This window comes from Centropristis striata, chromosome 9 (assembly GCF_030273125.1).
Source record: "Centropristis striata isolate RG_2023a ecotype Rhode Island chromosome 9, C.striata_1.0, whole genome shotgun sequence".
NCBI classification, from domain to species: domain Eukaryota; kingdom Metazoa; phylum Chordata; class Actinopteri; order Perciformes; family Serranidae; genus Centropristis; species Centropristis striata.
This window is the reverse complement of record NC_081525.1, coordinates 515,758-535,978: the sequence shown is the minus strand read 5'-3', so window position 1 is coordinate 535,978 and position 20,221 is coordinate 515,758. Positions and strand designations below refer to the sequence as shown.

General features: G+C 38.3%; 1 protein-coding gene across 1 annotated transcript in view; it reads right to left on the bottom strand.

Annotated features, from left to right (window-relative positions):
• Nucleotides 1–809: 809 nt before the first annotated feature.
• pomgnt1 (protein O-linked mannose N-acetylglucosaminyltransferase 1 (beta 1,2-)) overlaps nt 810–20,221 on the bottom strand; it is a 30,237-nt gene continuing 10,825 nt past the window's right edge. The window contains exons 6-22 of the mRNA XM_059340570.1: nt 19,704–19,817; nt 18,756–18,873; nt 18,253–18,351; nt 17,625–17,752; nt 17,018–17,088; nt 16,028–16,103; nt 14,904–14,987; nt 13,894–13,935; nt 13,711–13,769; nt 10,823–10,895; nt 8,768–8,896; nt 6,479–6,604; nt 6,226–6,290; nt 6,087–6,131; nt 5,304–5,439; nt 4,922–5,031; nt 810–4,269 (exon numbers count right to left, since the gene is read on the bottom strand). Coding sequence (XP_059196553.1) covers nt 4,188–4,269; nt 4,922–5,031; nt 5,304–5,439; nt 6,087–6,131; nt 6,226–6,290; nt 6,479–6,604; nt 8,768–8,896; nt 10,823–10,895; nt 13,711–13,769; nt 13,894–13,935; nt 14,904–14,987; nt 16,028–16,103; nt 17,018–17,088; nt 17,625–17,752; nt 18,253–18,351; nt 18,756–18,873; nt 19,704–19,817 — 1,557 coding nt within the window. The 3' untranslated portion in view covers nt 810–4,187. The remainder of the gene's footprint in view (nt 4,270–4,921; nt 5,032–5,303; nt 5,440–6,086; nt 6,132–6,225; nt 6,291–6,478; nt 6,605–8,767; nt 8,897–10,822; nt 10,896–13,710; nt 13,770–13,893; nt 13,936–14,903; nt 14,988–16,027; nt 16,104–17,017; nt 17,089–17,624; nt 17,753–18,252; nt 18,352–18,755; nt 18,874–19,703; nt 19,818–20,221) is intronic.

The window sequence follows — 20,221 nt, the reverse complement described above, 5'->3', positions numbered from 1 at the left end:
TCATGACATAAAAACTGGTGGAGCAAAGAGACCAACGCTGCTCCTGGACGTAAAATGACCAAAAAAAGACGTAAAATTACCCCAAAAAAACCCCAGATGGTATAACCACAAAAGACGTGAAACAAAAAAAAGGCGTAAAATGACCAAAAAGACGTAAAATGTCGAACAAAGACATGATACACCACAAAAGACATGAAACAAAAAAAGAGCCGTAAAATGACCAAAAAAATACGTAAAATGTCAAACAAAGGCATGATATAACCACAAAAGACGTGAAACAACCAAAAAAAGACATAAAATGAACAAAAAAGATGTAAAATAAAAAAGATGTGAAATGAACAAGATAAGATGTAAAATGACAAAAAAAGACCATAAAAGACATGAAACAACCCAAAAAAAAGTGAACTGACTTAAAAAAGTCGTAAAATGAACAAAAAAAGGACCAGTTAACACTTTTAAAATTTCATCAATTTTTTTGACACACTGAATTTTACGTCTTCATTAAATGTAAGCCATAATCATTATAATTAGAAGAAATGAAATACATGAAGAGCAGCAGCTCCTGGTTGATGAGCTCACGGAGGTCAGAGGTCATGGAAGAGAAGCGTTGGTCCTCGGTAAACCGCGGCGCCACCACGATTTGCATCCGTTTCCCGTGTGCGTGACTCTGCTGGGGAACAAGAAGTCAACCTGAGCCCAGCACAACAACAGCTACACCTTTATGCCATGAATAATAAGCTCTCATCATATGAATTATTAGTGCAGAACAGCATGAGCTGAAAAAGAAAAGAAGGAGCAGCACAGGGAAGCTCAGTAAAAAACATCTTTATTCATTTCCATGATAAAAGATAAACAAGTGGTACAGGACTTGTGTCGTCATCTCGCAGCGTCACACAAACACACAAACACACTGTCAATAACAAAATAATCTGAGAAACCAAAACATGAACATGAGCAGATCAATACTTGTCAAAGTGAAATGTCCAGGACACAAACTGGAACACTGCTGAGGAAATAATACGACAAACATTCAAATCAAACCACTGCAAACACTGAGACATGATCATCTCAAGGAGGATCAATCACTTCTGATATTAATAATCAGAATTAATGACAATCAGAATATGATGTAAAGTCCATTTCAGTAGTTCAACTCAACCAAGTATTGAGTCATATAGACGACAGACTGTTCAGAGGAAACATTTACATATTAAACACACTTTAAAAATTGGTCTTTTGTAATATTCACATTTTTTGAGGCAGTGAATTTTATGTCTTCATTAAATGTAAGCCATGATCATTATAATTAGAATAAAGTAAATTAAGACATGAAATGTTTCATTCTGTGTGTAATGGATCTATAGAATGTGTTATTGAATTACTGACATAAATACACTTTTCTATCATATTCTCATTTATTAAGATGAACCTTTATGTGCTGGGAACCTTTGATCCTGATGTGAAACAACTATACCAAAAAAGTTGGGACACTGTCTAAAACATAAATACAATTTAATTCCATTATTCTCTGATCCTTCGTTGCATAAAAACTGGTGGAGCAAAGAGACCAACGATGCTCCTGGACGTAGAATGACCAAAAAAAGACGTAAAAACACAAAAAAAAAAGACATGAAATGAGAGGAGAACAACGTCAGAGCCCCATGTGAATAGAAAAAATTAACCATTAAACACTTTTTAAAATTTCATAAATTTTATTGACACACTGAATTTTAGGTCTTCATTAAATGTGAGCCGTAATAATTATAATTAGAAGAAATTTAATTAATGTTTCATTCTGTGTGTAATGGATCTATATAATGTGTTATTTCACCTTTTTGAATTTAATTACTGACATAAATAAACCTTTCTACCATATTCTCATTTATTGAGATAATAGCGATAGTATTATAACATAATAATGAAGACCTAAAATTCAGTGCCTTAAAAAAATTTTAAAAGTGTGTTTAATATGTAAATGTTTCCTCTGAACAGTTTGTCGTCTATATGACTCAATACTTGGTTGACTTGAACTACTGGAATGGACTTTTCATCATATTCTGATGTATTGAGAAGATTTCAAACCGTTTTTAATAATATAACACGTGTGCAGATGTCTCGTTATATAAAAAGGGTTAGAGCTGTTGGCAACATTAATAAATACTGTAAAATGACTTTATGTCTGCTTATAGCTGCACAGTAGTGTTTATTCAACCTTCATAACTCTGATCAGATCTTCATCTGAAGCATCTCAATCAGAGTTTTCATGGCTGCATATAAATATGAATATTAGAGGAATATTGTTTTTATGAGCCATGTGAAACGACCTGGTAGGATTGTAGACAGACAGCAGTAAAAGATGTTTGATGGACTCAAGTTTAGAAACTCTGAATCACCAGATTAACGGAGAACTTTGACCTGGAGAAACTGTTTGGATATCGAGTTTTATCGACAATAAACTCAGTGGAAGAATGTGGTTTTAGACATTAACCCTTCACTGGTTTGTTGATGTTGACAATCATTTTCACTTCATCAAACTTCTCATTGTTGGAGGTAAAGTCATGGAAACATGATCAGACCTCCTTGTTTTCTTCAGTTTCTGGTTCATTTTAATGTCTGGTTCAACTAAAGGTTCAGTTGTTTGGACAAATATAATGAGAACAACAAAAATATGTGATAAGAGTTGAAATAAATGAACCTTTAGTTGTACCAGGCATTAACATGCTTTGAAGGAAACAACAACAAATTGACCAAAAAGACATAAAATGCCCAAAATAGATGTAAAATGACCAATAAAAAGACACAAAATGAACAAAAAAAAAAGACGTATAACGACCAATAAAAAGACAATTGATAATGATTTTGGTTATTATAAAAACAACAACATGTTAAATGTCTAGATATCAGCTCTGAAATTAAACGCTTGTCAGCTATTTTTGTCTTTTTTGGTCATTTTTATGTCTATTCTTAGTAAATTTGTTTCGATTTCGATAATTTAATATAAAATTCTATTTCAATCATTTTTTTGTCATGTTTGCATCTATTTTTTTTTTGTCATTTTGTGTCTTTTTTAGTAATTTTTACATCTATTTTTAGTCATTTTTACATCTACAGTCATGGAAATATCCTTGATAAGTCTTTTTGTCTCCGAGTCTTTGTGTCTCTCTCTCTGTTTGTTTGTTTGTTTATTTATGTTGTTTATTGATTATTTATGCAAGAACACCTTTCATATCTGGTCACAAACATTTTGGACTGAAATGAGGATCTGATTTATGGAATATTATTTATAAAGTCTGTTTGTGTTGATGTTTGTCCCTGCAGAGCGTCTTGTTGTTGTTGTTGTTGTTGTTATTGTTGTTAACCCCTCGGAGCCCACAGACTGACTCAACATCCAACACTGAAAAATATGCCCTCCCTTTAGATTTTTCATCAAAAAATAGATATAGGCATGTATATACATTATTATTTCATGATCTGTAAACGTTAGCTCTTAAAAACGCCGCGCTGATCTCGATCCAAGTGGAACAAAAAAAAAAAAAAGAAAGGACTAGAGATGTGAAATAAATAGAGATAAGTTAAAGAGATGAACAGTCAGTAGTTAAACACAACAAGCCAGACAGGAAGTGTGTGTTTGTGTCATTTATACCGTCTGACTTCACTTCCTGTCTCCAGCTGATGGACGGAGTCCGTTCAGAGTTCAGAGGTCGTCCTGAAGAGTTCAAAGTTCAACTCCAGGTTGAAGTGTTTCTGGGTCCCAGACTGGATCTGGATCCTAGTGGTTGCTAGAAGAAATAAGGCCCGGGCTGGTTGGAGTACGTAGCGTCCTGCTCCACCTGCAGCAGGTGCAGCAGGTTGTTATCAGCTCATTCAGAGGCTGCTTTTTGTTCTTAGACACAGAAAAAGGAGCACTTTCCTTCAGTTTAGGCCGTTGTTTAGGACGTTGTTACGTAAAAACGTGACATCATGAAGTGAAGAGACGTCACTTCAGGTACCGCAGGACTCGGTTCCTCCCGCTAGCTCTCACAGAAACTCCATGCTTTATACTCAGTTCACTCACTTTCCCTTCGCTTTCACTTCAACCAGCAGCAGCAGCTCCACCCAATGATGAGAACTACCTGCTGCACCTGCTGGACGCTCTGTGTGTGTGTGTGTGTGTGTGTGTGTGTGTATGTGTGTGTGTGTGTGTGTGTCTACATCTGCTCCACAGGTGCTCCTTCTTCTTTGGGTGGAGGCTCCAAGTGGATGGGTGAGACACTGGCTGGTTTCTTCACACTGAGAGAGACAGACAGGAGGACAGAGACAGACAGACAGGAGGACAGGCAGACAGACAGACAGACAGACAGACAGACAGACAGGAGGACAGACAGGCATGAGGACAGACAGTCAGACAGACAGGAGGACAGACAGGCATGAGGACAGACAGGTGGACAGACAGTCAGACAGACAGGAGGACAGACAGGCATGAGGACAGACAGTCAGACAGACAGGAGGACAGACAGGCATGAGGACAGACAGAAGGACAGACAGTCAGACAGACAGGAGGACAGACAGGCATGAGGACAGACAGGAGGACAGACAGGAGGACAGACAGACAGGAGGACAGACAGGAGGACAGACAGACAGGAGGACAGACAGGAGGACAGACAGGAGGACAGACAGACAGGAGGACAGACAGACAGGAGGACAGACAGACAGGAGGACAGACAGGAGGACAGACAGGAGGACAGACAGGAGGACAGACAGGAGGACAGACAGACAGGAGGACAGACAGACAGGAGAACAGACAGACAGGAGGACAGACAGACAGTCAGACATACAGGAGAACAGGAGGACAGACAGGAGGACAGGTGAGACCTGTGAGTCATATATTTTGTATTTCAGATGAAAGATATCTGATGGATCTCATAGATTGTGGTTGACTCACGAGTACGGGGAGACGGGGACGGCCACCACCAGGACCTGGTTCCTCTTCCTGAAGAGACGCCACAGACCTCGGTGGTACCCCCGCACATCCAGGTCCCACACATGGAGACACTGGGACAGAGACGGAGACGGAGACAGGGACGGTTAGTATCAGGTCCTCAACCAGACAATAACTACAGAAACACTCAGGAGAAAGATGAAAGAGGAAGTGACATGGACCTCCGTACAGCGCTGACTCTTATAGATTCATATAGATTATATTTAGCTTTTATATAGATTATATATATAGTTTTTATATAGATTATATATATAGTTTTTATATAGATTATATTTATAGTTTTTATATAGATCATATATATGTTTTATATTCTCTGGCGTGGTACCTTGGCGAGCTCCGTCCAGGTGGACGTGTCCGTCTCCGTCTCCATGGTGATGAACATGATGTAGGTCTTCCCCTCAGAGTCCGGCAGGAACGAGTCCTCACACGGGTTCTTACTGTGGTCCAGGACCTCCGCCTCCCTGGTCCCCACACACACACACAGACACACACACACACAGACAAAAAACACATATAAAAACACTAATCTAAGCTTTCTGATGTCGTCTAAATAATGTCAATGTCAATCTTTGTGTCTCTGAGTCTTTGTGTCTCTGAGTCTTTGTGTCTCTGAGTCTCTGTGTCTCTGAGTCTTTGTGTCTCTGAGTCTTTGTGTCTCTGAGTCTCTGAGTCTCTGTGTCTCTGAGTCTTTGTGTCTCTGAGTCTTTGTGTCTCTGTGTCTCTGAGTCTTTGTGTCTCTGAGTCTCTGAGTCTTTGTGCCTCTGAGTCTCTGTGTCTCTGAGTCTTTGTGTCTCTGAGTCTTTGTGTCTCTGTGTCTCTGAGTCTTTGTGACTCTGAGTCTTTGTGACTCTGAGTCTTTGTGTCTCTGAGTCTTTGTGTCTCTGTGTCTTTGTGTCTCTGAGTCTTTGTGTCTCTGAGTCTTTGTGCCTCTGAGTCTCTGAGTCTTTGTGTCTCTGAGTCTCTGTGTCTCTGAGTCTTTGTGTCTCTGAGTCTTTGTGTCACTGAGTCTTTGTGTCACTGAGTCTTTGTGTCTCTGTGTCTCTGAGTCTTTGTGACTCTGAGTCTTTGTGTCTCTGAGTCTTTGTGTCTCTGAGTCTTTGAGTCTCACCTCAGTAGGTTGTGGATCTCCACCTCATAAGCATCTTTCTTTAAGCTGTGAACAGCAGAGAGGATTATTACACACACACACTTCAGCAAGTCAACACACACACACACACACACACACACACACACACACACACACGTACCTGTCCACGTTCTTCAGCTGCACGTTGGGGACCGTGTTGAACTTGTGTTTCTTGAAGTAAACCTCCTGGAGACAGAACAGAAGATGATGGTGAAGAACTGAAGCAGCAGATAAATGTTCTCTGTCTCTCTGCAGCAGTAATGTGTCTAAGTGAGTTAGAGCTGTAGCAGCAGCTGGACGTGTCTCTGGTCATTGATTATATATTGATTATATATTGATTATATATTGATTGTATATACGAGTTGAGGTCTTACGTGGAAGTATCCGTTCATGTTGAGGCCGATGATGCCGAAGTGGTAGGATCGGGACACGTCAGGGATGACGCACTCTCTGCCCTTCCTCTGTTCAGGCATCCTCATCCACATGTCCCAGTCCCACAGCTACACACACAATGATGACATTTAAAAAGTGGTTTACTTTTGTTTTTACACGGGACTCCAACGCTGTTATTTCATGTCTTTTCTTGGTGTTTTTACGTCTTTTTTTGTTCATTTTATATTTCTTTTTGGTCATTTTACGTCTTTTTTCTTTGGGTGTTTCACGTCTTTTGTGGTTGTATCATGTCTTTTTTCAACTTGTTACGTATTTTTTTCAACATTTTACAACTTTTTTGTGTCTTTTTTGGTCATTTTGTCATCTTTAAGTAATTTAGTTTTTTTTCTGTCATTTTGTGTATTTTTTGGTCATTTAGTGTCTTTTTTGGTCATTTTGTGGGGTTTTGTGGTCATTTTGTGTCTTTTTTTTGGGTCTTTTTATGTCTTTTTTTGTTCATTTTATATTTCTTTTTGGTCATTTTACGTATTTTTTCTTTCGTTGTTTCACGTCTTTTGTGGTTATATCATGTCTTTTTTCAATTTTTTACGTATTTTTTTCAACATTTTACATATTTTTTGTGTCTTTTTTGGTCATTTTGTCATCTTTAAGTAATTTAGTTTTTTTTCTGTCATTTTGTGTATTTTTTGGTCATTTAGTGTCTTTTTTGGTCATTTTGTGGGGTTTTGTGGTCATTTTGTGTCTTTTTTTTGGGTCTTTTTATGTCTTTTTTTGTTCATTTTATATTTCTTTTTGGTCATTTTACGTATTTTTTCTTTCGTTGTTTCACGTCTTTTGTGGTTATATCATGTCTTTTTTCAACTTTTTACATCTTTTTTTCAACATTTTACGTATTTTTTTGGTGCCTTTTTTTGTGTCTTTTTTGGTAATTTTGAGGGGTTTTTTGGTCATTCCGTCATCTTTAAGTAATTTAGTTTTTCTTCTGTCATTTTGTGTATTTTTTATTTTAGTAACTTTGTGTCTTTTTTTGGTCATTGTGATACTGCCCCCAGCGGCCCCCAGATAATTTGAGTTTGAGACCCCTGTCCTAACCCATTTAAGGCGGGAACGCATTACCACATTTCTACCATTAAACCTGTTGGGAGCTGTTGTGTTATTCTACCATTAAAGTGGAAAGAGGATACGTGGTTTTGTAGTATTTGTAGTTTTTTCCACCTATTTACGGTCTCTTGGCCAATGAAATGCATCAGAATACATGTGGGAGTGTCGCAATGCATCATGGGACTTTTCCAGAACTTTGAAATCATCACCAAAAAAAAGACACAAAATGACCAAAAAAAAAGACACAAAATGAACAAAAAAGACACAAAATGAACAAAAAAAGACACAAAATGAACAAAAAAGACACAAAATGACCAAAACAAGACACAAAATGAACAAAAAAGACACAAAATGAACAAAACACACAAAATGAACAAGAATAGACACAAAGACACACAAAATGAACAAAAAAAGACACAAAATGAACAAAAATAGACACAAAGAGACACAAAATGAACAAAAAAGACACAAAATGAACAAAAAAAGACACAAAATGAACAAAAAAGACACAAAATGAACAAAAAAGGACACAAAATGAACAAAAAAAAGACAAAATGAACAAAAAAGACACAAAATGAACAAGAATAGACACAAAGACACACAAAATGAACAAAAAAAGACAAAATGAACAAGAATAGACACAAAGACACACAAAATGAACAAAAAAAGACACAAAATGAACAAAAATTGACACAAAATAAACAAAAAAGACAAAATGAACAAAAAAAGACACAAAATGAACAAAAATAGACACAAAATGAACAAAAAAAAGACACAAAATGAACAAAAAAGACACAAAATGACTAAAAAAGACACAAAATCACTTAAAAAAGACACAAAATGACTAAAAAAAGCCACAAAAAGAGAATCCATGTGGGAGTGTCCCAATGCATCATGGGACTTTTCCAGAACTTATAAATCATGGTGGAGACGACTATAGCGGAGGGAGCTCAGATATAACAGCTATAAGCTCTCAGATACTTTATGAATTTCATTTCTATCTGCTACAGAGGCTGAAAAATCTATTATTCAGTAGAAGAGTTGACACTTCTGTTGGATTTACAGAGAAACTTCAGGTTTTAGGGGCTGATTTTAAAAACACCAATCAGAGGTTTACAGGTGTTTTTACAGCCGTTTTAGGCCTGAAGGGGTTAAACCCTCAGCAGCACCTTCTCAGGTGTGGGCCACTTGGGCTCCAGCTCGTCCTTGTAGAGGCTCTTCTTCAGGACCCAGCCCAGCCCCGGCATGCTCTCCACCCGGTACAGCAGCGCCGGGTCCTCCGCCGTGTGCTCGTAGCCCTGAAACAACAACAACAACAACAACAACAACAGCAGCAGCAGTCAGGGACACGTGAAGGTTCCTGGATCAGGTGTTCCTGCAGGTCAGAACCTGAGAGACTCTATTAGAACAGGATCCATGTTTCAGCCTCAGGACCAGACTGGTAGATCAGCTCACAGCTTCTTCTATTGTTCAGCTTTTGACATTCAGACGTCACTTACGCAACACCTACACACACACACACACACACACACACACACACACACACACACACACACACACACACACACACCTGAACTCTTCACCAACAACCAGTAAATCCAGTCTGGGAGCCACAAACCCACAGCTGATGTTTCTAGGATAACCAGTGTGATCAACATGTGGACAGATCAATACTTAGAGAAAGAAATCCTGGCAGACTTTTAACAGACAGACAGAGCTCATTAAGAGCTGATATCATATTGTTACTATTTATTATTAAATATTATATTATATATTATATACTGTACTATTATTATTATTATTATATATCGTCACTGTAGCATTGTTGCCATCATATCACCAGTATAATCACCATCATCTACCTACCAACTGATCTTCTTTTCTTTTTAACTTCTTAAGTGTCCTTGTTGTAATCTGTGTTTTTTTCTATTGTTGTTTTTATTTATGCTACCTCAGTATTTTATTCTATTGTATTTTATTGTACTTGAATACTGGACTGCTGTGACAGCCCAATTTCCCTTCAGGGATGAATAAAGTAATCAATCAATCAATCAATCAATCAATCAATCAAATCTGTCTGTCTGTCACCAGATGATAACAAGGTGGTAACGAGTTGATAAATAACTGGTAAATAACTGATTAAAAAGAGATGATAACAAGGTGATAAGGGGCACTTAATGAGATGATAATTAATTGATAAAGACATTTTAATGAGCTGACAATGGCTGATAATGAGATGACAATGAGCTGACAATGAGCTGACAATGAGCTGATAATGAGATGACAATGAGATGATAATGAGCTGACAATGAGCTGATAATGAGCCGATAATGAGCTTATAAGATGATCATGAGCTGATAATGAGCTGATAATGAGCTGATAATGAGATGATAATGAGATGATAATGAGCTGATAATAAGATAATGAGCTGACAATGGCTGATAATGAGCTGATAATGAGATGATAATGAGCCAATAATGAGCTGATAATAACATGATAATGAGCTGATAATGGCTGATAATGAGCTGATGAGCTAATAAGATGATAATGAGATGACAATGAGCTGATAATGAGCTGATGTCAAGCCGATAACGAGTCGATAACGAGCCGATAACGAGCCGATAACGAGCTGATAATGAGCTGATAATGAGCTAATAAGATGATAATGAGATGACAATGAGCTGATAATGAGCTAAGATGATAATGAGATGACAATGAGCTGATAATGAGCTGATGTCAAGCCGATAACGAGTCGATAACGAGTCGATAACGAGCCGATAACGAGCCGATAATGAGCTGATAATAAGATGATAATGAGCTGATAATAAGATGATAATGAGATGTCAATGAGCTGATAATGAGCTGTTAATGAGCTGACAATGAGCTGATAATAAGATACTGAGCTGACAATGAGCTGACAATGGCTGATAATGAGCTGATAATGAGCTGATAACGAGCCGATCATGAGCTGATAATGAGCTGATAATAAGATGATAATGAGCTGATAATGAGCTGATAATGAGATGATAATAAGATGATAATGAGCAGATAATAAGATGATAATGAGCTGATAATGAGCTGATAATGAGCAGATAATAAGATGATAATGAGCTGATAATGAGCTGATAATGAGCAGATAATAAGATGATAATGAGCTGATAACAGCTGATAATGATTTGATAGGAGGAGTGTTTAGCGGTGAGTGTCCAGGTGTGTTGTCTCACCTGGTCGTTCCAGGCTGAGATACAGTAGAGACTGTCGTCCTCATCCAGCAGGTGGACCGTCTGACTCAGGAAGCTGGAGACAAACAATCAATATTAATAACAACTAGTGATGATTACAACAGCTTGTTGCATTGAGCAGGAAGCTTCCGGTGTGTTGAAGAGGAAACTTCACCTCTCTAGACCTTCTATAATAAAATACTGATCTTTCTGAGACAGTTTCCTATATTTCTCTAAGCTGCCTGATGCTGGTTTACAGGTGTGATAATAAAGAGTGAGAGGCTGCTGTGTGAGGGTCTGCTGCCCCCTGCTGGAGCCTCTGGGAGCTGCAGCCTTTTGGTTCTAATCTCTCAACTTCCTGCATTAATGTCTGTCTCTGTTATCATCTTCCAGTCTGTCCTTATTACATCACATGCATGGCTCCTTTCTCTCCACAAACACTCGGCTATCAGTCTGATTTCTCTTTTTTTTCAAATGAGGAAAGTATAAAGCGGCCAGGAAACCAAAAACACAAACAAAAGACACACGTTTCTATATCTATATCATTGAATATTTTAGGAATTATTTTAAAGGAGAATAAGGTTTCTTGTATATTTTACTCAAGGCGTCTCATTTTGTCAGTTTTCTTGTAAATTCTGTGGTGGATTCTGTTAACACACCGACGCTGGACCTGCCCCCCCTCCAGTCCCTAAACCAGGAGTCTCAAACTCAAGTTACTGATCACTAACTGAAACTGTATTTTGTGGTTAAAAAACTAACTAAAACAAGAAAAAAAGTGACAAATTTACAAGAAAAAAGTGACAAATTAACGAGAAAAAAGTGACAACTTTAAAGGAAAAAGTGACAAATTTACAAGAAAAAAAATCTCAAATTTACATGAAAAAAGTGACAAATTGAAAGAAAAAAAGTGACAAATTTACGGGGAAAATTTCTCAAATTTACAAGAAAAAATTGACAAACAGGCAACATTTATTGTGACTTTTTGGAATCTGGCACCCAACAAATACCCCATTTAAAAAAAAACTAAAGATAATAAAAACTAAACTAAAACTAGCAAACTCACTCTTAAAAACTCATTAAAACTAACACATTTAAAAATAAAAATTGACAACGAAATTAAAACTAAAACTAATGTAAAATCCCAAACTATTCTAACTTCAGAATCAGGATGTTTCTAGCTGTGATAATAAAAGAATCTCAGGCTCGATGTGTGAGGATCTGCTGCCCCCTGCTGGAGCCTCTGGGAGCTGCAGGCTCCCACAAAAAATAATTGATAAATAAAACTATAAAACAGTCTATTTGAATGTAAATTAATAAATAGTAATAGTTTTTTTTTGTAGAAAGAAAATTCACATTTTAAAAATGGTCTAAAAACATAAAATGTTGATATTTCTGTCAGAATCTCTTAATTATTCTACATGTATCAATTAAAATGTGTCCAAAAATAAATTTAAATAAATGTGTATGTTACTTTCACTGTATATGTATTTGTTATGTGTTTTATGTTGTTGTGAAACACAGTTTCCCTTCATGGAAACAACAAACAGACTGTTCCTGAAACAGAACCACTGGACTCACACATCATTAAGGACCAGAAGATGATTATATTTAATCATAATAATGTATCATTATTAACCCTTAATAGGACACTCAATACTAGCAAATATTAATAAAGAATATTGGAGGATATTACATACTGCCAGAATATGTATTAAAAAAAACATACAGACCTGGGGGAGGGGGGTCATATTTAGAGAAAAAGGTTCATGAGATTAAGGTGTCAAATCTGCAAGAAAAAATGTGCAGATTTATGAGATTAAAGTGGTGAATCTGGGAGAAAAAAGTTGTTTTTTCCCCACTTTTGTCTCGTAAATCTGCATCTTTTTTCAAGCAGATTTACCACTTTAAATCTCTTAAATCTGCACATTTTTTTTCTTGTAGATTTGCCACTTTAATCTAGTAAATTTGCAACTCTTACCCCCAGTTTGTATTTTTGTTTTTATTGATACTTGGCCTTAACATGCCGTCATAGTCAAGTTCTCCTGGTTCGAGTCCATGTGGTTCTACGACCAAACACAGAGACATGAGGACCCCATTTAGATATCCACTGAAGGTACCAAATATAGTTCTTCACCTGATAAAGGGTTAAATATAATCAGCTTTAGAGAAAAAAGTTTACGAGATTAAGGTGTCAAATCTACCAGAAAAAATGTGCAGATTTATGAGATTTAAAGTGGTGAATCTGCGAGAAAAAAGTTGTTTTTTCCCCACTTTTGTTTCGTAAATCTGTGACTTTTTTCAAGCAGATTTACCACTTTAAATCTCTTAAATCTGCACATTTTTTTCTTGTAGATTTGCCACTTTAATCTAGGAAATTTGCAACTCCCCCCGTTTGTATTTTTATTGATACTTGGCCTTAACATGCCGTCATGGTTCGAGTCCATGTGGTTCTACGACCAAACACAGAGACATGAGGACCCTATTTAGATATCCACTGAAGGTACCAAATATAGTTCTTCGTCTGATGAAGGGTTAAATACAAGCAGCTTTAGAGAAAAAAGTTTATGAGATTAAGGTGTCAAATCTACCAGAAAAAATTTGCAGATTTATGAGATTAAAGTGGTGAATCTGGGAGAAAAAAGTTGTTTTTCCCCACTTTTGTCTCGTAAATCTGCAACTTTTTTCAAGCAGATTTGCCACTTTAAATCTCTTTCATCTGCACATTTTTTTCTTGTAGATTTGCCACTTTAATCTAGGAAATTTGCAAGAGACATGAGGACCCCATTTAGATATCCACTGAAGGTACCAAATATAGTTCTTCGCCTGATGAAGGGTTAACTATAATCAGCTTGTCCTTGTTTATTTGGTGATGGACAGCCAGCAGGACGCACCTGAAGAAGTCGATGGAGATGTCCAGGTCTTCCTCCAGGACGATGGCGTAGTTGGTCTCCTGAGGAGAACAAGAAGAGAAACACAGTGAGAAAGGTTCAAACAGATGGTTTCTTTATTCAGAGAGAACATATCTCTCTATGTTTAACTTTGTGTTTGTGTTGATGGAGCAGCTGGGAACTCACTGGGTGGAGGTTAAAGGTCGCCGTCAGACTCGCCTTGTAGTGCTAACACACACACACAGAACAAGTAATCTGATTACTTTACTGCAGTAAAAGTATTTATACTACACAAAGGAAAAGTCCTGCATTCAAAAGCTACTGAAGTAAAAGTACAAAAGTATCAAAATGTACTTAAAGCATGAAAAGTAAAAGAACTTGTTATGGAGAATGTTTTACATATTCTAAATTCAGTCATGGGAAATAATGATCAGACCTCCTTGTTTTCTTCAGTTTCTTGTTCATTTTAATGTCTGGTTCAACTAAAGGTTCATTAGTTTGGACAAATATAATGATAACAACACAAATAGCTGATAAGAGTTTAATTTAAGAGCTGATATCTAGACATTTAACATGGTTTATTGGGAATAACCAAAAAAATAATCAAATCGACTGTATTCTTTTTTCATTTTGTGTCTTTTTTGAAAATTTTGTATAATTTTTTTGTTATTTTTACATCTATTTTTGGTAAATTTGTGTCTATTTCGATAATTGTGTGTCCTTTTTAGTCATTTTTACATCTACAGTCATGGAAACATTCTTGATAATCTCTCTTAAATTAAACTCTTATCAGATATTTATTATTATATATATTTATATTATATTATCATTATATTTGTCCAAACAAATGTGTCTTTAGTTGTACCAGCCATCTGATATTTTTTTCCGTGACTGTATATTATTGGATTATTATTATTATTGATTCATTTATGTGAGCATAGTTTTAAATCTCTCAGGGTAGGGCTCATATTAGCTACTTCATAATAATAATAATCATTTATTAAACCATGTTAAATCTCGACCTGAAAAGTAACTAAAGCTGTCAGATAAATATAGTGGAGTAGAAATATAAAGTTACATAAAATGGAAATAATCAAGTAAAGAAAAGTAGCTCAGATTGTCCTTCAGTCCACCAGAGTAAATAAATGCTCCTCTGTTTACAACACGTTTGTATAGTCATGGTTGTTGTTGTTTACCTGGGACACTCTGGCGTTCTTGATGCTGATGGGAGTGTGTTGGACCCCCTTCAGTCCAAACAGCTCCACCACATCCATCGGCTCCTAAACACACACACACACACACACAGCTTATTAATCCAGCAGGGAAAACTACTGAATAAAACCAAAAGATTTCGTTTCCACATTTCTGTTTCTCCAACAGACTGAAACAGCTCAGATAAAAGTTGCTGTTCTGACTTAAATCAACATTTTACCACGTTCTGACCGGTCTTTCCCCTGTCAACTGTAATAAAAATAATAATAATAATAATAATAATAATAATTAAAGCTGCAAGCGAGGTAATCAAGGACTCTCTTTACTGACACCTCATACAAGTCTCTACGACAAATGGTTCATTAGTTAGGAAAAGGGGGCGTGGCTAATCAAAAAGGGCGGGACTTTGTGAAATATTGTTATGTAGAACTGGTCAGTGATGGACCATCATCATGCATGACCAGTTGAAGGCAGATTGGACAATGTATAGTCAAGTTATAAGGGCTCGTGTTTTATGCCAAATGCCATATTTTGCCGCCATGCCACACCCACATAGTGCGAGGGTCAGTAAAGCTTTTAATATATTTTGATGTCAAAGGCCTTTTGAAGGTACTGACCAAGTCTGAAGTGGATTAGATTAAATCTGTAGGAGGAGTTTGTTACAGAATGCGGCGTGGAAATGGCGAAAAACGTCTAAAACGCCATTTTTGATCCAAGATGGCCGACTTCCTTTTCGTTTTAGGGTATGGCTTCTTGAGACTATTTGGTGCGTCTTCCCATGATACATGAATGGACCAAATTTTGTGTCTCTATGACAAACCTGTTTTTGGGGCTCAATTCTAGGGGGCGCTAGTAGGTCATTTAGCCACGCCCATTTCTGAAACCAATGAAATATGTAAATTTTCAACTGGGCTCAATTCCATCCCAAGTTTGGTGAGTTTTGGAAAATGATAAAGCCCTTAAAAAAGTGATTCTTTGCTGTTATAATAATAAACGAACCAATTTCAACATCGCCCTCCACTGTTAGTGATCGGACCCTAAAAATAACAATAATAATAATAATAATAATAATAATGATGATGATATGAGAGGAAACAGAAGCTGGTACCTCGTAATATCCGTCGATGAAGACGGTGATCATCTGCGGGTTGACGCCGTGAGCTGAGAGAAGAGACCGCAGCATCCTGACAACACACAGCAACATTATTATTATTATTATTATTCCTGTTAGATCACTTTATTGTTCATAAACTGGGTTTATTCTAAACAACAAGTTCAGAATCAGAAATACTTCATTGATCCCCAGGGGACGTTGTAGCTTTTCTTACAGTTGCTGCTGTGTAAAAAATGAAGCCAACCTTATAAAGCTTGAACCATGAAATAATTGCCAGAAAATTCTAATTCCTTAAATCTGGAGTGTTTATTAAACCTGCTGACAAATTAAAAATAAAAATAAATATCAATTTGCATATATTCATTCTGATTTGTATCATATTTGATACATCGTGTTTCCTTTAACATTTTCCTCAAACATACAAAATATTTTTTTCCATCTAACACAACATAAACAGCTGATATGAAGTTTTCCTGCAGCAGTGACAGATCCTCCAGAGGAACCTGCAGATTATTGTTGCTACATCTGGTATTTTTGTGCAATTTGTTGCTCAGTTTGTTTATCTTCAACACATGTATACATCAGGTTTATCAGGACAAAAAATATCACGATACATGATACACTTGGCTTTATAGGGTTAAAAGTGTGCTATACTAAATATACAACAACAATATGAAGTATAAAAGCAACAAGTCTTTAGTAAGTAGACAGATAGAGATGCAGTAGAGATAGGTTCAAAAATAAATTAAAAACAGAAATGCATTTAAAGTAAATAGAGATCGGTAAGTAATATTTATTATATAATATATTTAATATATTTACTGAGGCTCATTTATCTTTATTTCTTTAAGCTAAGAGACGTTGAATTATGAAATACAAACAAATATTGTCAGAGGCGTCACTCTGACTGGCTGTGAAAGGAAACAGTTTTATAATGATATGTGTCTTGTTTCCTGTAGAAGCTGCTGTAGCTCCAGAGGTTACCTGTACAGGTAGTTGGGTCGGTTCCCTGCGATGACGGCCACCGGGACACTGAAGACGTTGTTGTTGGGCAGCTGGAGACAGAAAATATACAGAAGGAGATTTACTGTCAGCCACCAGAACATCTGAAATCTTTCTTTCACTATGAAATAAAACATGCATGTCTGCTGGGATTGAAAAATAACTCCTGAGTTAATGATCTCAGTCCATGTATGTTTATAATAATAATATCAATCTTCAGATATATTAGCAGAGACAGAAAGAAACAGGAAGCCTCAATCAATCTATCACCAAACGCTTCAATGTTTCAGACTCGTCTTCACACAATCCTCAGGTTCTGGTATAAACAGACAGGTTCTGGTATAAACAGACAGGTTCTGGTATGAACAGAGAGGTTCTGGTATGAACCTTTCAATGTTTTATTTTATTTTTTCCTTTTTGTACGTGAAGCACTCTGTGTTACATGTATCTTATATGAAAAGTGCTATACAAATAAAGTCTGATTGATAGATTGATTGATTGATTGATTATGCCATGAAGTAACTGACTCTTAACTCTCTGTCTGCTGAGCAGCAGGATGAAACAAAGACGTGTATCAGGTGTATCTTACCGGGTCGGGGTTGAACTCGATGGGCGCCGGGTCTTTGCAGCTGCAGATGCTGCCGTATCCTTCCACTTTACTGCAGAACAGCTTCCTCCTCCTGTTGAGCTCCGTGTCGGCCCAGTGGCACTCTGCCTCTGCAGGACCAGAGACTCAGTCAGTCTGGTAACAGCTGAACATCGGGCCCAACACCAGGCCCAACACCGGGCCCGACACCAGGCCCAACAGCAGGCCCGACACCAGGCCCAACGTCAGGCCCGACACCAGGCCCAACACCGGGCCCGACACCAGGCCCGACACCAGGCCCAACGCCAGGCCCGACACCGGGCCCGACACCGGGCCCGACACCGGGCCCAACGCCGGGCCCAACGCCGGGCCCAACACCGGGGCAAACGCCGGGCCCGACGCCGGGCCCGACACCGGGCCCAGCACCGGGCCCAACACCAGGCCCAACGCCAGGCCCAACACCGGGCCCAACCTCAGACCCGACACCAGTCCCAACACCAGGCCCAACACCAGGCCCAACACCGGGCCCAACACCGGGCCCAACGCCGGGCCCAACCTCAGACCCGACACCAGCCCCAACACTAGGCCCAACATCAGGCCGAGAACAGCAGCAACATGAAGTGTCCGTTACCTTCTGAGGCGGTGAGCTGCACCTCGGTCTTCAGCAGCACCGGGTCTCCCCACGTGGACAGAGCTGCAGACTTGGTGTGCTTCTCTCCGTACACCTGACCTGCAGACACAAACACTCAGACTATCACCTTCTTGCTGTTACATGTGGAATATGTGGCAGCAGCGCAGAGTTTGGCGGTGAACTTTAATCTACAGAATTAAGACAAAACATTTTGTTTGGTACGGATGCTTGCAGAAGAAAATAAAATGCTGCTTGCTTGACACAAATGCTGCACATTTCATTCTGTAATAATAATGAGAAACAATATGTTTAAATTACTCAGAACAGAAAGAGAGAAAGGGATCGTACATGCACCTCCACGGTGAACTGAAATAAAAAATAAATAAAATGACAATAACGATCACGTATACATTATGTCAGGATTATCACAATAAGATTATTTTTCCGCATCATGAAGCTTCCAAACATGTAACCAGGGTTAGATGAAGATAAAGCTCCTCTACCTCCTTTCTTCACCACCAGAGTCCACATGTCCCTCCAGCTCAGGTTCAGGGACGCCTGGCTGCCTAAACTCTTCAGCAGGTTCTTGGCAGCATCCTTCAGGTGGAACGTCCCCTCATCCTGCAGGACACAAACACAATGATCACATGATGATCACATGATGATCACATGATGATCTGACTCGTCGCTGAGTCAGCAGACGTGTTTCCATTAAAGTTGAAGCTAAATGGTGAGTCAGTGAGTTTCCATCAGCATTCAGAGCCAATAAACAAAGCTGCAGTACATCCTTCGGTCAGCAGGGGGCAGTGTGATGTGTCGCTGTAGGCTGAACCGTCATTAAACAGCAGAAGAAGAAGAAGAGGAGAAAACAATAACAAAAAGAGAAAAATCTGGAGAGAAAGTCTTCAGAGGAAACAGCTGATCAGTTATGTGACTAAATGTTTCAGAACAGAATTTACCACCACCCCGGGAGAAAACTTTGTCCCTCAGATCAATATGATTTCCACTCGGACATGGAGCAGCCAGACAGTTTTGATAGTATTTAGTTCGGACAGGTTGATAGTATTTAGTTCGGACAGGTTGATAGTATTCAGTTCGGACAGGTTGATAGTATTCAGTTCAGACAGGTTGATGGTATTTAGTTTGGTAGCTTTCAGTAGGTTGAAATGTGACGTGCAGCACATGAGACTCTGGAGCCGCCACAGTCTAGGTCATTAATGGGAACCCTTGCGGTACTACGTCAAGAAGTAGGAATGTTGCCAATATCATGATATGCATTTTTTTACTCTCAACTGCTTAAAATATACCGGTATATTCATGAACGATACGATATGGAACACCCCAACCTCAGGAAAGCAGAAAAAAACGTTTCTATCCAAAGTTTTTGGGTATTTTGGTGTTCCATCGGGCTTTTCTCAGGAGAACCTCCAGAAACTCGACCTGTTACTGACCTTGATGGTGAAGATGAGGACTCGGCCCCGAGTCACCATGTTGAGGAAGAGGATCATGGCTTCGTCCTCGTGAGGAGAGTAGGTGTCAAAGATCCTCTTGGCCATCACGTGACCCTGAGACAAACACAGGGACACACTTATTAACCTCTTTAACCCTTTATAGGGACACCAGCATTAGTTCAGTGCTGCTGTTTGTTGATCAGCACCCCAAACAACCCAACCGGCTGTTTCTGTTGGCTCCTTTTACATTTTACTCACTGCAACATATAAAATCTATATAAATCTATAAGTCCTGCAGCTTTGTGGAGTCAGCACAATCATGACTAATACGAGTCTTTGTGCAGAAAAACACAGTAAGAATGACAGAAAGTTGAATTTGTTGTAAAACCAGTTTTCTCCACATATTGAAGTATCATCTGTGTAAACAGCCTCTCCTGTCCTCTCCTCTCTGCTCTGTGTAAACAGCCTCTCCTGTCCTGTCCTCTTTAATTTAACGCTAAGTTTTGGTCACTTTTTAA